Here is a 13,787-nt window from a genome sequence, read left to right as displayed (position 1 = left end):
TGTTGCGGTTGCGATAGACGATGCGTCTTCCACATATTCGGCTGTAAAAGTGGTTTTCGAAGGAAAACATATGGCATGCCAAACTTGTAGCAAGACAAAAATCATCAAAACAACTCAAAACTTCTTTGACGTGTAGGCCACTGGATGGATTTGTTATTTGTCGACCTTACTAGAGATGCCATCTTCTAGGTGTTTGTGGCTTCTAGCTAGGTACATGTGTATGGTTAAAGACTTTGGATAATGTTTTTACTTTTTAGAGACGATGACGACGACGACGATGATGATGATGATGACGATGATGATGATGACGATGATGATGATGATGATGATGTGAGAATAGCTAATCATCAGGCGATTGAATCCACCTAGCTAATACTAGCAATTAATAAATTGCAAAAAGACATTTTTATCCTCTTATAACGTGCTGAGTCTACGTTCTCAGAACGCCGCATTGGAGTTACAACATGTCGCGGTTGCGATAGACGATGCGTCTTCCACATATTCGGCTGTAAAAGTGGTTTTCGAAGGAAAACATATGGCATGCCAAACTTGTAGCAAGACGAAAATCATCAAAACAACTCAAAACTTCTTTGACGTGTAGGCCACTAGATGGATTTGTTATTTGTCGACCTTATTAGAGATGCCATCTTCTAGGTGTTTGTGGCTTCTAGCTAGGTACATGTGTATGGTTAAAGACTTTGGATAATGTTTTTACTTTTTAGAGACGATGATGATAATGATGATGATGATGATGATGATGTGAGAATAGCTAATCATCAGGCGATTGAATCCACCTAGCTAATACTAGCAATTAATAAATTGCAAAAAGACATTTTTATCCTCTTATATCCTACCTATATCTCTATCTATATGTCATATACCAATATGGTAAATAGAAAGGAAAGAATATTATAGAGAACATCATACAGCAGAGGCAATCCAACGGCTGAGAGAAATCGAGAAACAGCTCTTAGACATCCTCCGTTTCCATCGCGACCACGCGCTCGCCGCCGCAATCGACCCGACCCGACCAAGCTCCCAACAAACCCTCACGATTCCCGGTGTCCCTATCGCCGCCGCCGTACACCGGAGCTCGGGCTCGCCGCGTGGGGAACCGGCCGTTTCTACTTCGTTGAAGAGTACAAGCGGCCTCCCACTTCCAGAGTTCCACCTCAACTGCGCAGGGGAAGGGAGGCTCCCAACGCATCCCTGCCGAGCTCAACGCCGCAGGTCCCATCCTATCCCGGCCAAACCCTCCAGCCGCCGGCCGCTGTCCTGTCCAGTGGGGGCTGCTATCTTCCAGGTGAGAGCTGTTACTTCCCGTGCTAGCGATTCTGGTTTCCCTGCATGATGGATTCCGTCGTTCTAAGAAAGATTGGTTTTTTTGGTTCTAATCAGACTCAATTGCTTAAATTAGTTGTGGATTTTTATGCTATTCGGTGGTGTTAACCTAATTGTGAAGCCCTATACGTTCACCGCTCGATTAGGGTGGGGTGATTGATATTTATTATTTTCAAAAAGGGTCGTGGTTCAACTTTCCATTGAATCCTCATCACCCAAGTGACATTCGCTGCTGCACTGGGTTGTCCAAATTTGTTTGTCATATCGCGTGTGAGGTGCATGATTGGTAACAGCTATGTAGAGAATTATATATGCATTATTGTTCAAAGACTTGGGTGGTGCATTGTGACACATCTTAGCTCAGAATGTTTAGGTTTGGGCAGGCAGTGAGAAGCTCCATTGCAGATACCTGTTTTGGGAGTTCAAAATAGCTGGTCACTGGAAATTTATGTGGTACCTAACTTGGTTGATTCTGGAAACTAGGCGACTTGTTTTGTATACCGCTGCTTTAGAGATCTGTAACCATGACAGTACTGCCGTTGCTGTTCCTTGAGTGATTCGAGAGAGGGTTCTGTACTTATGTTAGTTGATGTGCATTGTGTTTCTGCGCAGGAATATTGGAGATGTGCCTTCAACACTCTAGGGCTCGATTGTCTCCAGATGAGCAACTCACTGCAGAAAAAAGTTTTGCCTTGTATTGCAAGCCAATTGAGCTGTACAATATTATCCAGAGGCGAGCCGTTAAAAATGTAAATTTCATCTTACAATTGCAATCCTGTCATAACATTGTTCACATATTGTTTCTTACCAGTAATTATTTCCTGTGCATGCTATGAGATACCAATAATAATTATTCTCTATATTTGGCAGCCCCCTTTTATTCAAAGATCCCTTCTATATAAGATACAGGCAAGGAGAAAAAAGAGGTTCGGCCCTTAAATGAACTGTCAAATATTTTGAACATTTGCACCTCGCTATGTACCGTTCCATGTTCAATTCAACAGCTTGATAAGTGAGGATCAATATGGTGCCTATGTCCCTTATGTTTAATGTCATTGCATGGGCATGGGCACAGCCAAGAGTGCTCAGCACCAGCGGCACAAACTACCAATTTAGGATTAGGATTATAGTTTCTTTGTTAGTTACTTTTTTAGCTGTCGCCGTTGTAAGATCATTTGAGGCTTATTGGAGTTTCTCTTCCAGTTTCCTTTTACTATTCCTTAGGAACTATGTACATAGAATAAATAATATTAATTGTTGGTGTCTTCTTCTCATGATTCTGTTTTTACTTAGCTACAGTTCCAAAGATTGTAGGATTAATCTATTCTTTTGGTGTCAAATGATTGGAGTTACAGTCATTTATTTGTTTGTGTGGGAAATCTGGAATCTTTTATTGCTCTGAATGCCCAGCAGCTAAATAAGGGAATTGCTCTGAATTTAGTCACACTTTTTCATTAATAAGACCAATCATAAATGTCAATGAGGTTTGGAGAAGAGAAGAAACAGCAATAACCAACAATCCACACACTGAACTGATATGCTTCTATTTTTTTACTTCCTAGTTTTCAACTTTTAGTAGGTGTCTTAACAAGATGGCTTCATATTCTTCATATGCATAGTAAATAATTACTCAGGTGTTATCTTTTTGATGAACCACCTGCACTGTTCAAACAAGAAACTTGTTTGTTGCCGTTATTGGTCCGTGTTTGATAGTTTATCTCTACCAATGCAGGATTCAAATAACTGTATCACTTTCTGCAAGTACAAATACACAAGCACAGAATATCTTTCCCCTTTATGTACTTTTAGCTAGACCTACCAGTAATATTTCGCTTGAAGGGGTAAGTGTAACTCTCTTTAGTTTGTGAAAACGAGTAATGGATTTTTAAGTTTGCCTATTATAGGATCTTGTTTCTGATGCATGATTCATTTTTCAGCATTCTCTGATATATCGATTCAGTAGGGTTTGTATGCTTACAAATTTTAGCGAATTTGGAAATAAAGGCAAAACTGAAGCCACATTCATCATCCCTGACGTGAAGAATTTGTCAACCTCCCGTGCTTGCAACCTTAACATTATATTTATTAGCTGTGGTAAGTTGTGCATCTTATGTGGGTATTTGTCCTTTTCACTCATTTGCTGGTCATCAAATTCTTCTCTATTTGAATAGGGCAAGTAGGACAGATTATTGGTGAAGATAGCTACTCTGGGAATGATGTGGAAAGATCTTCCCTCCAAAGTAAGTTCTTGTTGACATTTTATGGCTGATGATCAGCATGTGCCACAATAAATTACTTTTATTTTTTCTTACAAAATGGCACAGTTGGCGAATAAAAATATTTTAAGACATAGCAATCAACAAAACACAAGTTAAATCGCATAAAGTTCTCAAGAAACCTATTAACATGTAGTTAGTGGTGACTTGAACCTCTGCCTTTGTGGCAGAGATATGACTTCCACTCTGTTTGAATTAGCCGTTTGTGCATTGCTTCTTTATATTGTAGGAGGTCTAATTGTCTTCTCAAATACCTAGCTCTCACACCACCTATACCCAAGAGGTGGGTGGGGAAGCTTCTTTCAGTCTAACACCTGAGGCTTCTGGGTCTGCTTTCATCTTCTGAACTGATTGGACTAAACTGGTTCAATATGTTCCGAATCCAATTCATACTTCATATTACTCCCTCGGTTCCAAATTATAAGTCGTTTTGGCTTTCCTAGGTACATAGATCTTGCTATGCACCTAGATATGTATTGTGTCTAGATACATGGCAAAAATAATGTACCTAGAAAAGCCAAAACAACATCATTTGGAACGAAGGGAGTATCAGGCATCCAGCTCAGCCCTTGAGAGCAGAAGTTACCTAAAGCTTCTGTATACCACAGCCGTGTGCAAAGCCTTCTCGTTCATGTGGATTTGTGGAAGAAATCAATCTGTTATAAATTTGTTACTCAAAACTGGAAAATTTGAGAGTACTGTGTCCATTTTACAGAATCTTTTGCTCTGTTATTTTAGCAAAAATCTTCTATGTTGCTCAGCTGTACTGTAATTGAAATGATCAGATGAACAGAATATTCTGACATTATGTGATCACTTATCTAGCCGGGATAGCATGTTGATAAGTCCTTTTTTTATTAGTAATCGGATTAACCTTTCTTCCTGTCAAGTGGATCCTCATTGTTGTTTTACCATTTTTTTACAAAGTACATAATTAATTCATTACGTTAGTATCTTAAAACAGTTATTAAGAATATAGGCTGATGAAAGTAAACCAACTATCAAAGGGAACCTGCCCCCGCGTCGCTCCCACGTGAGCGGCTCGGGCGGCTCCTCCCCCCAATCCCTAGCAGCCCCTCCCCTCCCCTCCCCTCCCCGCCGCGCCGCCGCCGGAGCTGGCCACCGGCATGGCCGCCCGGCCGGCAGGGATGGCGGCGGCGGGGCCTTTCTCCTTTCTCTTGGCGGCGCGTGCGGCAGCAGGCCGATGGTCCCTCCCCTCGCGTGAGCTGCGTGGAGCTCAGCGGGGAGGGCCGCCGCGACTATGGCGGCGCCGGCTGGTGCCCGAGCTAGCGCAGGGGACGGCGGCGGGCTCTCCTTCTCCTCCGCGTGTTCCCCTCCTCTCTTGACGGCGACGGCGGCGATAGCTGGGGCCGCCGGTCCGGGCCACATGAGGTCAGATCCGGTGCCCGGGAGGCCGAATCTGGACTCCAGGTGGCCAGTTCGGCTTCGGGGCCGGCGACGGCTGAAGTGGTGGCCGGTGGCGATTGCGGTGACGGCTGGGGCTTGTGATGGCGCCGGGGGCAGCGCTCCCTTTACCTGCCTCTCCCCTCACAGCCCTGGCTGTTGAGGTGGCGGTCGGGCCTCTTCAGGGACTGGCTATGGCCAGGGCGGCAACCTGTTGGCTAGCCTGCCTGTGGTGGCCGGTTTGCCGGCCTCGGCGGCAAGCAGGGCGACGGGCCGGCACATGGCGGTGCCTGCGGTTGTGGTCAAGACGGAGGCGGCGGCGGCATGGGGCGCCGGGTTCGGGGCCTGGTGTCCGGATCCGGCGGTCCCAGGGCAGGGGGCGGCGCCCGAGATGGTGGGGCACATGCCCTGTAGCGGCTGGCGACGAGGTCGGCTGCGACATCGGCGGGTGCTAGGGCCGACGAAGATGGTCAGTGGCGGCCTCGTCATGCGGCACTGGGACGTGAGCGGCGGAGTCAGGTCCGGCTATGCGTGGCCCGGACGAAGGGGGTGACGGCCGACGCAGTTGTGCGGCTGCTGCGTGCAGCCGGCGCGTCGATGCCCCTCTGAAGGGGCTTCCGTGGGGCGGCGGGACAACGACGATGGCGGTGAAGGCTGGCAGGGGTTCCGGCTTCACGACCCAGCATTCCTGCTAGAGGGTTCTTGGGCGAAAGCCTTGGTGACAGCGACGCCATTGGGCGCCGCTTCCCTGTTGGGGGCGTCGTGTTTTCCCATCTAGCATGTCATCCAAGGGTGAAAACCCGGTCCACTTTAGACGTGCGACGGTGGCGCCATCGGCGTCGCTCCCTTCCTGAAGGCGTCGCATCTGGATTATCGCCGTGGCCTCGATGCGAGGCATGGGTTTGCGACTGGAAGTCGGAGCTGCTCTTCGATGGTTGAGCTTGGCAACGATGACCGGTGGCGGTCGTTCCTTTGGACCAGTCGGGAGGTGACCAGTGGGTGGCCTGCCATGGGAAGTCCAAGCTGCTGGCAGCTTTGCTTCCATGCTCGGCAACGATGATCCATGGCAGTGTGTCGTGTTTGTGCTCAATCGCGTCGCATGGGGTGGTTAGCCCCTCGGGTGCTATTTTGGCTACTCGGTTGGCTAACCTTGTACATTATTACATTCTTTCGTCTTAATTGAGCGGCAAAGCTCCTGCCTTTTGTTTCAAAAAAAAAGTAAACCAACTGTAGACGTGTTTTCTTATTGAATTGGCTAACAGCCATTTTTGCTATGCATTTAAACAGAGCTTGAAGGGAAATGTTCCTGGGGTAAAATACCGACTAATGTACTTGCATCCTCTTTGGAGAAATGTGTGACTTTAAGTACAGGAGATGCTGTGGATTTGGCTTCTACAGTTACAATGAACCCAAGCTTCTTAGAGGTATGTTAAATTAAACTGTCTTTGCTTCTGCATTTCATGTAAATTTCGTCTTGTTCTTTTAAATGTAGTATCACAGAGCAAATAGCAGAGAAAATTTCTCTCTTTGTTCACTGAAGAGGAGGGATATTTTTGTATAAGCAAGATGTGTTGTGGTATTTTACTATTTTGGGACCTACTGTTCCAATGATAGGTTACAGATTTCCACATCTTAAAGTATGTGTGGCAATCTATACGAACTAACTCTTCAACTTAGCAATCCATGTGATAAATTACTTGAATTTGATGGTACAGGTTGGAATCTGCATAGCAGGAAACATTCCATTGATTCTGCTTTACTTTCCTCCTTGTTTTGTTTCTCATGTTTCAGAGACTGCTATCTTCTCTGCTTTTTGTTGAAAGTTACATATTTTTTTAGTGCATGCAGCCAAAATTTCTGGAACAAGACAGTTGCTTGACATTTTGCTCTCATAAGGTTGATGCTACGGTAAGGTCCTTCCTTCCATGTGTAATCTAATAAGTATATTCAAATTTAGAGGAACTTGCCCTGCCCCACCAATCTTTTAGCTCAATTTACTTCGTTCAAATAAAAAGAGACAATAATTTTGGAAAAATTTCAACTTCTAAGAGGGGCAAAATCCAAAAGTTAATGAACTTTTAATGCTGAAATAAAGATTTTGCAAATCACTGTTCTGTTACACATGTAGGGAACTGAAGCCTGCTGTCAGTTGTAATTGTAACTAATGAATTTTAGTAAATTTTGTCTGTAGGATGCGACACCTTCAGTTTTGCTGAGATTACTAAGCTCTATTGTTGCAGGGTTCATACCAATTACAAGTATGCATATCCGCAGAAGAGGCTGGTGCGAGAGAATTACTTTTGTCTCCTTATTATTGTAATTACTCATATGATAATGTCCCACCTTCGTTATTACCAGAAATCATAAGGTAACTATAATGCATGCATAGCCCCCTTTGTAGAATTTAGTAACTTCTCTGTCCTTATTCTTGCTGCATCCTTCAATTTCTCTCTACATATTTTGCAAACCAGGTTTCATTTGGTCACCCAACCAGTAGTGATTGTACGTGCAGTTTTCAATTGCTGGTTCTTGTTAAAGAACATGACATGAAACTAATAGCTTGTGCTGCATTGAATTGCCTTGACCACATAGATGATACCTTAACATCACCTAGTGTCTTAGTATTTGGTGCATCCTTTACGTCAATGCTTTATCAAGTAATTTTGTGCTGCGCAGGTTGAGGGCTGGAAATGTACTTTTTAATTACAAGTACTACAATAATACAATGCAAAAGACTGAAGGTTATCTCTCTCCCCCTTCTCGCTCCCTCTCTCCCCCTTCCCCTCGTCTGCCTCGATTGCATTCACTTTAGCTGTTGCCAGGCTGCATCATCCATTCTCTTGTTTCTAGTTCCATGTATTTGTTCCTTGTACTGCCTTATTCACTAAACCTGTGTGCTAAGAATCACAGAGAGAAATAGCTTACTTTACTATTCATTCTACAGTTGTTAGGATGTACAAACACAGACAAAAAAATGCTTAATGCTTGGGACATCTATCGGTGGATTCCATGTATTTGTTCCTTGTACTGCCTTATTCACTAAACCTGTGTGCTAAGAATCACAGAGAGAAATAGCTTACTTTACTATTCATTCTACAGTATTATTAGGATGTACAAACACACAGACAAAAAAAATGCTTAATGCTTGGGACATCTATCGGTGGACAAGATTTCTTATTGCTTCTTCTTTGTTGCTTTTATGTTTCACTTTTTCTTATACATCCCATTGATATGTTCTTACCAGTTACTGAAGATTTTTCCTGCCCATTTTGCTTGGTACGATGTGGAAGCTTCAAGGTAAAAACTAGTGCATAGTTCCCTTTTTATTACTATATTCGTATGTCACTTAGTGCTGCTATATGTGGTCAATCATGTCAGATCCTCACCTGCTACACTTTATGATAAAGCACATATCCTAAAGTTATTTCACACCTCATAATTAGTTTGTTCTACATTCACTTTGCCTTTCTATCAAGTTGTATCTAATATCATTACTATGGTGATTCTAGGGCCTGGGATGCCACTTAAACTCAACACATGACCTGTTCCACTATGAGTTCTGGGTATGTAAACTTGTGGAATACCCATTGCAAAATCTTCTTGATCTTCGTAATTTAATATATTTTTTTTATTGTCATACACAGATATCTGAAGAGTGCCAGGCTGTGAATGTTAGTCTGAAGGCTGATGCCTGGAAAACTGAGGTAAATTGGTAATATGATATTGGACTGTTAGAGTGAAATATATTGATATACATTAGAGGCATAATTGATGAACTTAATTCTACTTTGCATGTGTTCAAGATACCCCTTAGTGTTCTTCTATCCGTGTCTTCACTACTGCTGTGCTGTTCTTAGCTTTGTGTTTTCTTTGTTGAGTGTAGAATCAAATGGCACATGAACAATCGATTAGTACTTCACATTAGAAAATTAACTACCTTTCCCTAAAATGTCTTCAATAATATACTGTATGCCTTACTGGATTTTCTGTGGGATAAGGTTCTACATGCTTGGCATTAGGATAGTCATGCATGGTGGATACTGTTTATTTATTTAATCTGGAGAACTTTGTATTTATTATTAACTAATGGGCCAGTTATATCCAGTTTGTGGCAGAGGGAGTTGATCCAAGGCATCAAACATTTTCCTACTGGTATGCTTGTTCTCCCATCCCCCCCCCCCCCCCCCCCCCCCCCCCCCCCCCCCACCCACACCCACAATGATGCTTTATATGTTTTGTTTCCTAATTGTGTTCAATCAGCTCGAGGTTTAAGAAGCGTAGAAGGTTGGAAACCACAGCTAAGAAAATCAGGCATGTTCACCCACATATTATGGAATCAGGATCACATGAAGATGCCCAGGCAGCGTCTGAAGACGACTATGTGCAAAGGGAGAATGGTACATTTGCATCTTGTGATCTCTTAGGAATATTTTGCATTTGTGCTCACTACTGTACTTTTTTAAGCTGCCGCAGAAAAGTTAATCAAGAACAACAGCAGCAACAAAGTTTTTTAATCCCAAGTAGGGTAGTAGAGATGCAACCCAACAAGTGCCACCAATAAAGATGATAAGGAAAAACTGAGCTGGCTACTAATTTGGTTTTCAATCGTGGTCAATAGTTCATTTTCAAATCAAACTAGGTTCAAACGCCTCTTTCTTCTCTACACTTTATGTGTAATTTGATACACAATAAATATCTCTATTTGCAACTTAGATCTGAAGATAAAGAAAAGCAGTTAGCCAATTGCTGAAATTTCTTAAAGCTGTTCTGTCAAAAACAATCTTATCATCAACTACACATCTACTTGACGTGGCTTTGAAATCTGCCGTTCTCCTATCTTATTGGTTTGGTTAAATATATGTTTGGTCTGATGGTAAATCATGCAAATCCACCGTGTGTTGTCTTCTTCCTTTCTTCAATGCAGCAGTTCGTTGTTGTCACTTGTCACCCAGAGCGTTGGATAATCTCACATTGTGCATAAAACCCTTCTTGAACACTTGATGCAGTGCAATACTGCATTATAGGAGCAGTGAAAGTCGAACCTTTTGCTATTCACGTGCCTGAACCTTGATTGCTTCTGCTGGGTTTCAACTCTAGCCTACCCCAACTTGTTTGGGACTTAAAGGCTTTGTTGTTGTTGTTGTTGAAAGTCGAACCTTTTACTTTTACTAGGCGAAAAGGGCTGCTGAGCTACTGTCTGTTCAACTAGTTATTTCCATTTTTTAATTATTATTATTACTCCGCATGCCGAGAAAAACCTGCATTGTTGCTTCCTGCCTGCTCTAGCATTTTCTGCATCTGTTATGTTCCCTACTTTTCCTCTGATGGTAAAAACTTTTCAGGGCTTTCTGTAGCACACGCTTCAGTTGACCCTAGTCAACCAGTACATGGGAGCAATCTTTCATCACCAACAGTGCTACAGTTTGGGAAGTCGAGGAAGCTATCTGTTGAGCGATCTGACCCCAGAAAGTAATGATTTTTTGTTGTACCAAATATTTTTTATTTGATGTGCATCTATTGGAACATCCTTAACTAACTGTTTGCTTGTGTTTATTTATATTATTTGGCAGTCGACAACTGCTGCAAAAGCGCCAGTTCTTCCATTCACACAGGGCACAGGTTAGTAAAAACCAATCACCTGTTTCCATGTAACTTTCGTGCATGCGTGCGCATATTGTGGAACTTAGGCTGTATTCAATTGTTGTTATTATTATATTTACTTTTGTCTACTTTCTGATTCCATACCAATGAAATTACTGAATGCATATGTTCGTGGTAGTTCTGGTCCCTCTTTGTTGTAGATTTTTGGCATTGCGTATTCTTGTTATTAAAAAACTTGGCCGGTAGGGGAAAGACCGCCCCCCCGCCCCCCCCCCCCCCCCCCCCCCCCCCCCCTATGGTTTGTGCCTTCACCTGTGCTTTGAGGCCCAGCCCACTACCAGTCCCTTACACCAGGGCCCGTTCACCACATGTCAGTTCACCCATGCCGACAAGGAGAAATCAGCGAGTGACCTTTTTTACCCAGCCTGAAATTCGCGCTCCCACGGGGATTCAAACTGAGGACCTGGGATGCTACTAAGGTCACTTCAACCACTAGGCTACAGGCTCCTTTGCTATCCTTGTTATTACAACTTGGACTCTTTGTGCATTAATGCCTTCATTTGAAGACTAGTTTGATCACATTAATGCACTTTGTTGTAGCCAATGTCATTGGAACAAGTCTTCTCAGATCATGATAGTGAAGACGAGGTTGATGATGATATTGCTGACTTTGAGGATAGAAGGGTAAGATGAGACTATTTTGTTGTTCTCTTTGGAAACATAAAATATTTGTTTTTTTAATCATTGCTATTTTAACGGCTGAAAAGCAGATGCTTGACGATTTTGTTGATGTTACAAAAGATGAGAAGCTTATTATGCATATGTGGAATTCATTTGTTCGAAAACAAAGGTCAGTCATATGTCCCCACTATGTCCTCCGTTATTCTTACTATCATGATAGATAGGATGTTTTTGAAGACCTGCTATTTCAAAAAAAAAAAAAGGTTTATACTCATGGTGATGTTTCTTCTGTATGGATCACCTATTGCCTTGTTTTTAGAAATGCATACGCAGGAGGTTTGTAGTTTGTACAATCTTAGGTAAAAAACACTATTGTCAGCTACTATGAAAAAGCAAGAATTTAGTTCAAATTTTAGTTATACATACTTACATTGACCCTAGTCCCTCTATCCAAACAGGCCTAAATTCAGGGATGGAAACCATACCCGAAAATCCTGTGTACGGGGGCTTGTTTCCGTTTACGACTATAAAAATTTGGATTTTCTAATTTTTTTCAGTACCATATTGCAGTCACCATTGTATAGTTAAACTTTGAAATCAGAGAAATTTCTGACCAACCGGCAGTTGTTTTTGTATGGATGATATCGTTCCCGACTGTTTTCATCTCTACCTAAAATTATGTTTCCTGTTTTTCTTCCGTCACGCCAATGCATGCCGAAAACAAAGCCACAATTAACATCCCTCCAACTAACAACTTGATCTCCGTTATCACCTGTACTCCACTTGATCTCCATTTATCACCTCCACTGGTGTAGTAGTCTTGCACCTTCATTGATCCATATATCGGCCATGGTTGCCTGCCATGATTTATTTAACTCCTTCGTTGTTCCAGATTCATAGACAATATTCAATTCATTGTTTTGTTTGTTTGTTTTATTACTTTTTAGCTACTGAAAGTGGTAATTGCAGGGTGCTAGCTGATGGTCACATACCTTGGGCCTGCGAGGCATTCTCCAGATGCCATGGAGAACAGCTTGTACAAAACCCTGCCCTTCTGTGGTGAGTGGCTGCTGTAGAAATATAGATACATTAAGGCTTTGTTTGGTTCGTTCCCACAGCTGGCCACACTATGCATGTTTACATATCTTATTGCAATTTTCTCGCTTGATGAACAGGGGCTGGCGATTTTTCATGATTAAACTCTGGAACCACAGCCTTCTTGATGCCCGCGCCATGAATACTTGCAACACAATTCTTCAAGGCTACCAAGACGGAAGTTCAAACCCCAAGTAAATTTAATACCTTGTCTGCCAATTCCAGGGGTTCAAGTAACCCCAAAATAACTATGGGAAGAATTGGAATGGACCATAGCAGCATTTGTCTTAAGGTTTAAGGGCAGCTACCCCCACCTGGAAAGAAACTAGGTGGGCAAAGCTGGATCCTTGGCCGAGACAATCATTGTTTAATTCATTCATGACTCAGTTGTATTGTTTGATACCAGTTGTTGGCAGGTGGAGTTGTATGGATGATAATGATATATGAAGTGATTCACCGCAGTCCTTATATTCCATTCCATGTATTATGCAGATCAAGCTGAGCCTCGCGGAGCATCTGTTGCTTGTGTATGCAAATGATAACTGCCAAATCTAAGAGAGATCCTTCTCAGCATCCTTAATATGTTTGAAAAGTTACAGAAAGTTATTTATTTTGGGACGAATGGAGTATATAGTAAGAGGCCTCATATAGTAACCACCCTTCAGGGGTACAATCGGCTCCCTTTCCATAATTATTTCTGATCTAGGGATATCTTCTTAACGATAAGGTTCTGGTATCTGGAAAAGAGAAAGGAAAATGCTGTTCAAAGTTCAGTAGATTGATTAATTAGCTCATCCGGCTATCATCGGACTTCCAAAATCGAACTCCTAGGATTTTTCATGGATTAACTAGTTCATAGAAAAGTATCTCATATCTTTTCTGCAAGCTATTCCTACGAATCACAAGACGCTCTACTAACTCAATCCATACGAATGAATGAGAATCCTATGTTTTTTTGTTTAATCCAACGAGACCTGAGAGAATCGTACCGTTCGTGCATGCGATTTGCATTTTCAAAGTACGGAGTAGGAGCTACTCCGTAAAAATTATACGTACTAGTCGATTGCGAGCCGAGGTCTCGCAGAATTTATGAGCCGGAGAAGACAGGTGCGTGCACACGTGGTCCTCCCGTCCGTCCTTCTGACGCGCGTCCCCGGCTGACGCACCACGAAGGCGACCCGCCGGATGGCGGATATACAGTGCTGACCGGTCACCGGTGGTGGTCGACGAAAACGCAGCAATGTTCGAACGGAAGGAAGGTAGCGCCGCACGCACTTTACAGCTAAAAGCCTGAAGCAGCGGATGGTGGAGTTTGTTTGAATCAGCTGCATCCGGACCTCGAGTGCTGCAAGGGCTGATTTGCCTTTTTTTATTTTTCTTGGCACAAAA

The 13,787-nt window shown here is 42.8% G+C and overlaps 1 protein-coding gene across 2 annotated transcripts; it reads left to right on the top strand.

The window, feature by feature from the left end:
- Positions 1-963: 963 nt before the first annotated feature.
- Positions 964-12,873, top strand: LOC136463629 (polycomb group protein EMF2B-like). 2 transcript variants are annotated; one of them, XM_066462640.1, is made up of 21 exons: positions 964-1,303; positions 1,954-2,090; positions 2,212-2,267; positions 3,074-3,182; positions 3,279-3,435; positions 3,513-3,581; positions 6,309-6,445; positions 6,861-6,929; positions 7,262-7,389; positions 7,698-7,762; positions 8,266-8,318; positions 8,531-8,584; positions 8,666-8,725; positions 9,127-9,173; positions 9,282-9,418; positions 10,364-10,490; positions 10,592-10,640; positions 11,223-11,306; positions 11,393-11,472; positions 12,273-12,362; positions 12,479-12,873. In XM_066462640.1, exons 2-21 carry the CDS (start codon positions 1,965-1,967, stop codon positions 12,594-12,596), a joined length of 1,815 nt encoding a protein of 604 aa, XP_066318737.1. In that variant the 5' UTR covers positions 964-1,303; positions 1,954-1,964; the 3' UTR covers positions 12,597-12,873. The 2 variants fall into 2 exon arrangements, with proteins under 2 accessions (XP_066318737.1, XP_066318797.1); XM_066462700.1 differs by having other exon boundaries at positions 969-1,303; positions 6,870-6,929.
- The last annotated feature ends 914 nt before the right edge of the window (positions 12,874-13,787 follow it).

The sequence above is a fragment of the Miscanthus floridulus genome, chromosome 1, assembly GCF_019320115.1.
Source record: "Miscanthus floridulus cultivar M001 chromosome 1, ASM1932011v1, whole genome shotgun sequence".
Lineage (NCBI taxonomy): Eukaryota > Viridiplantae > Streptophyta > Magnoliopsida > Poales > Poaceae > Miscanthus > Miscanthus floridulus.
The sequence above is the reverse complement of the archived record's forward strand: the minus strand, read 5'-3'. Positions and strand labels throughout refer to the sequence as shown.

Bases quoted from the DNA above. Each gene is read 5' to 3' on its own strand.
- LOC136463629 (XM_066462640.1), top strand. From the start codon at position 1,965: ATGTGCCTTCAACACTCTAGGGCTCGATTGTCTCCAGATGAGCAACTC. The intron at 9,419-10,363 runs GTACATTTGCAT...AAAACTTTTCAG, and splicing joins CTATGTGCAAAGGGAGAATG to GGCTTTCTGTAGCACACGCT. The intron at 11,473-12,272 runs GTCAGTCATATG...TGGTAATTGCAG, and splicing joins TCATTTGTTCGAAAACAAAG to GGTGCTAGCTGATGGTCACA.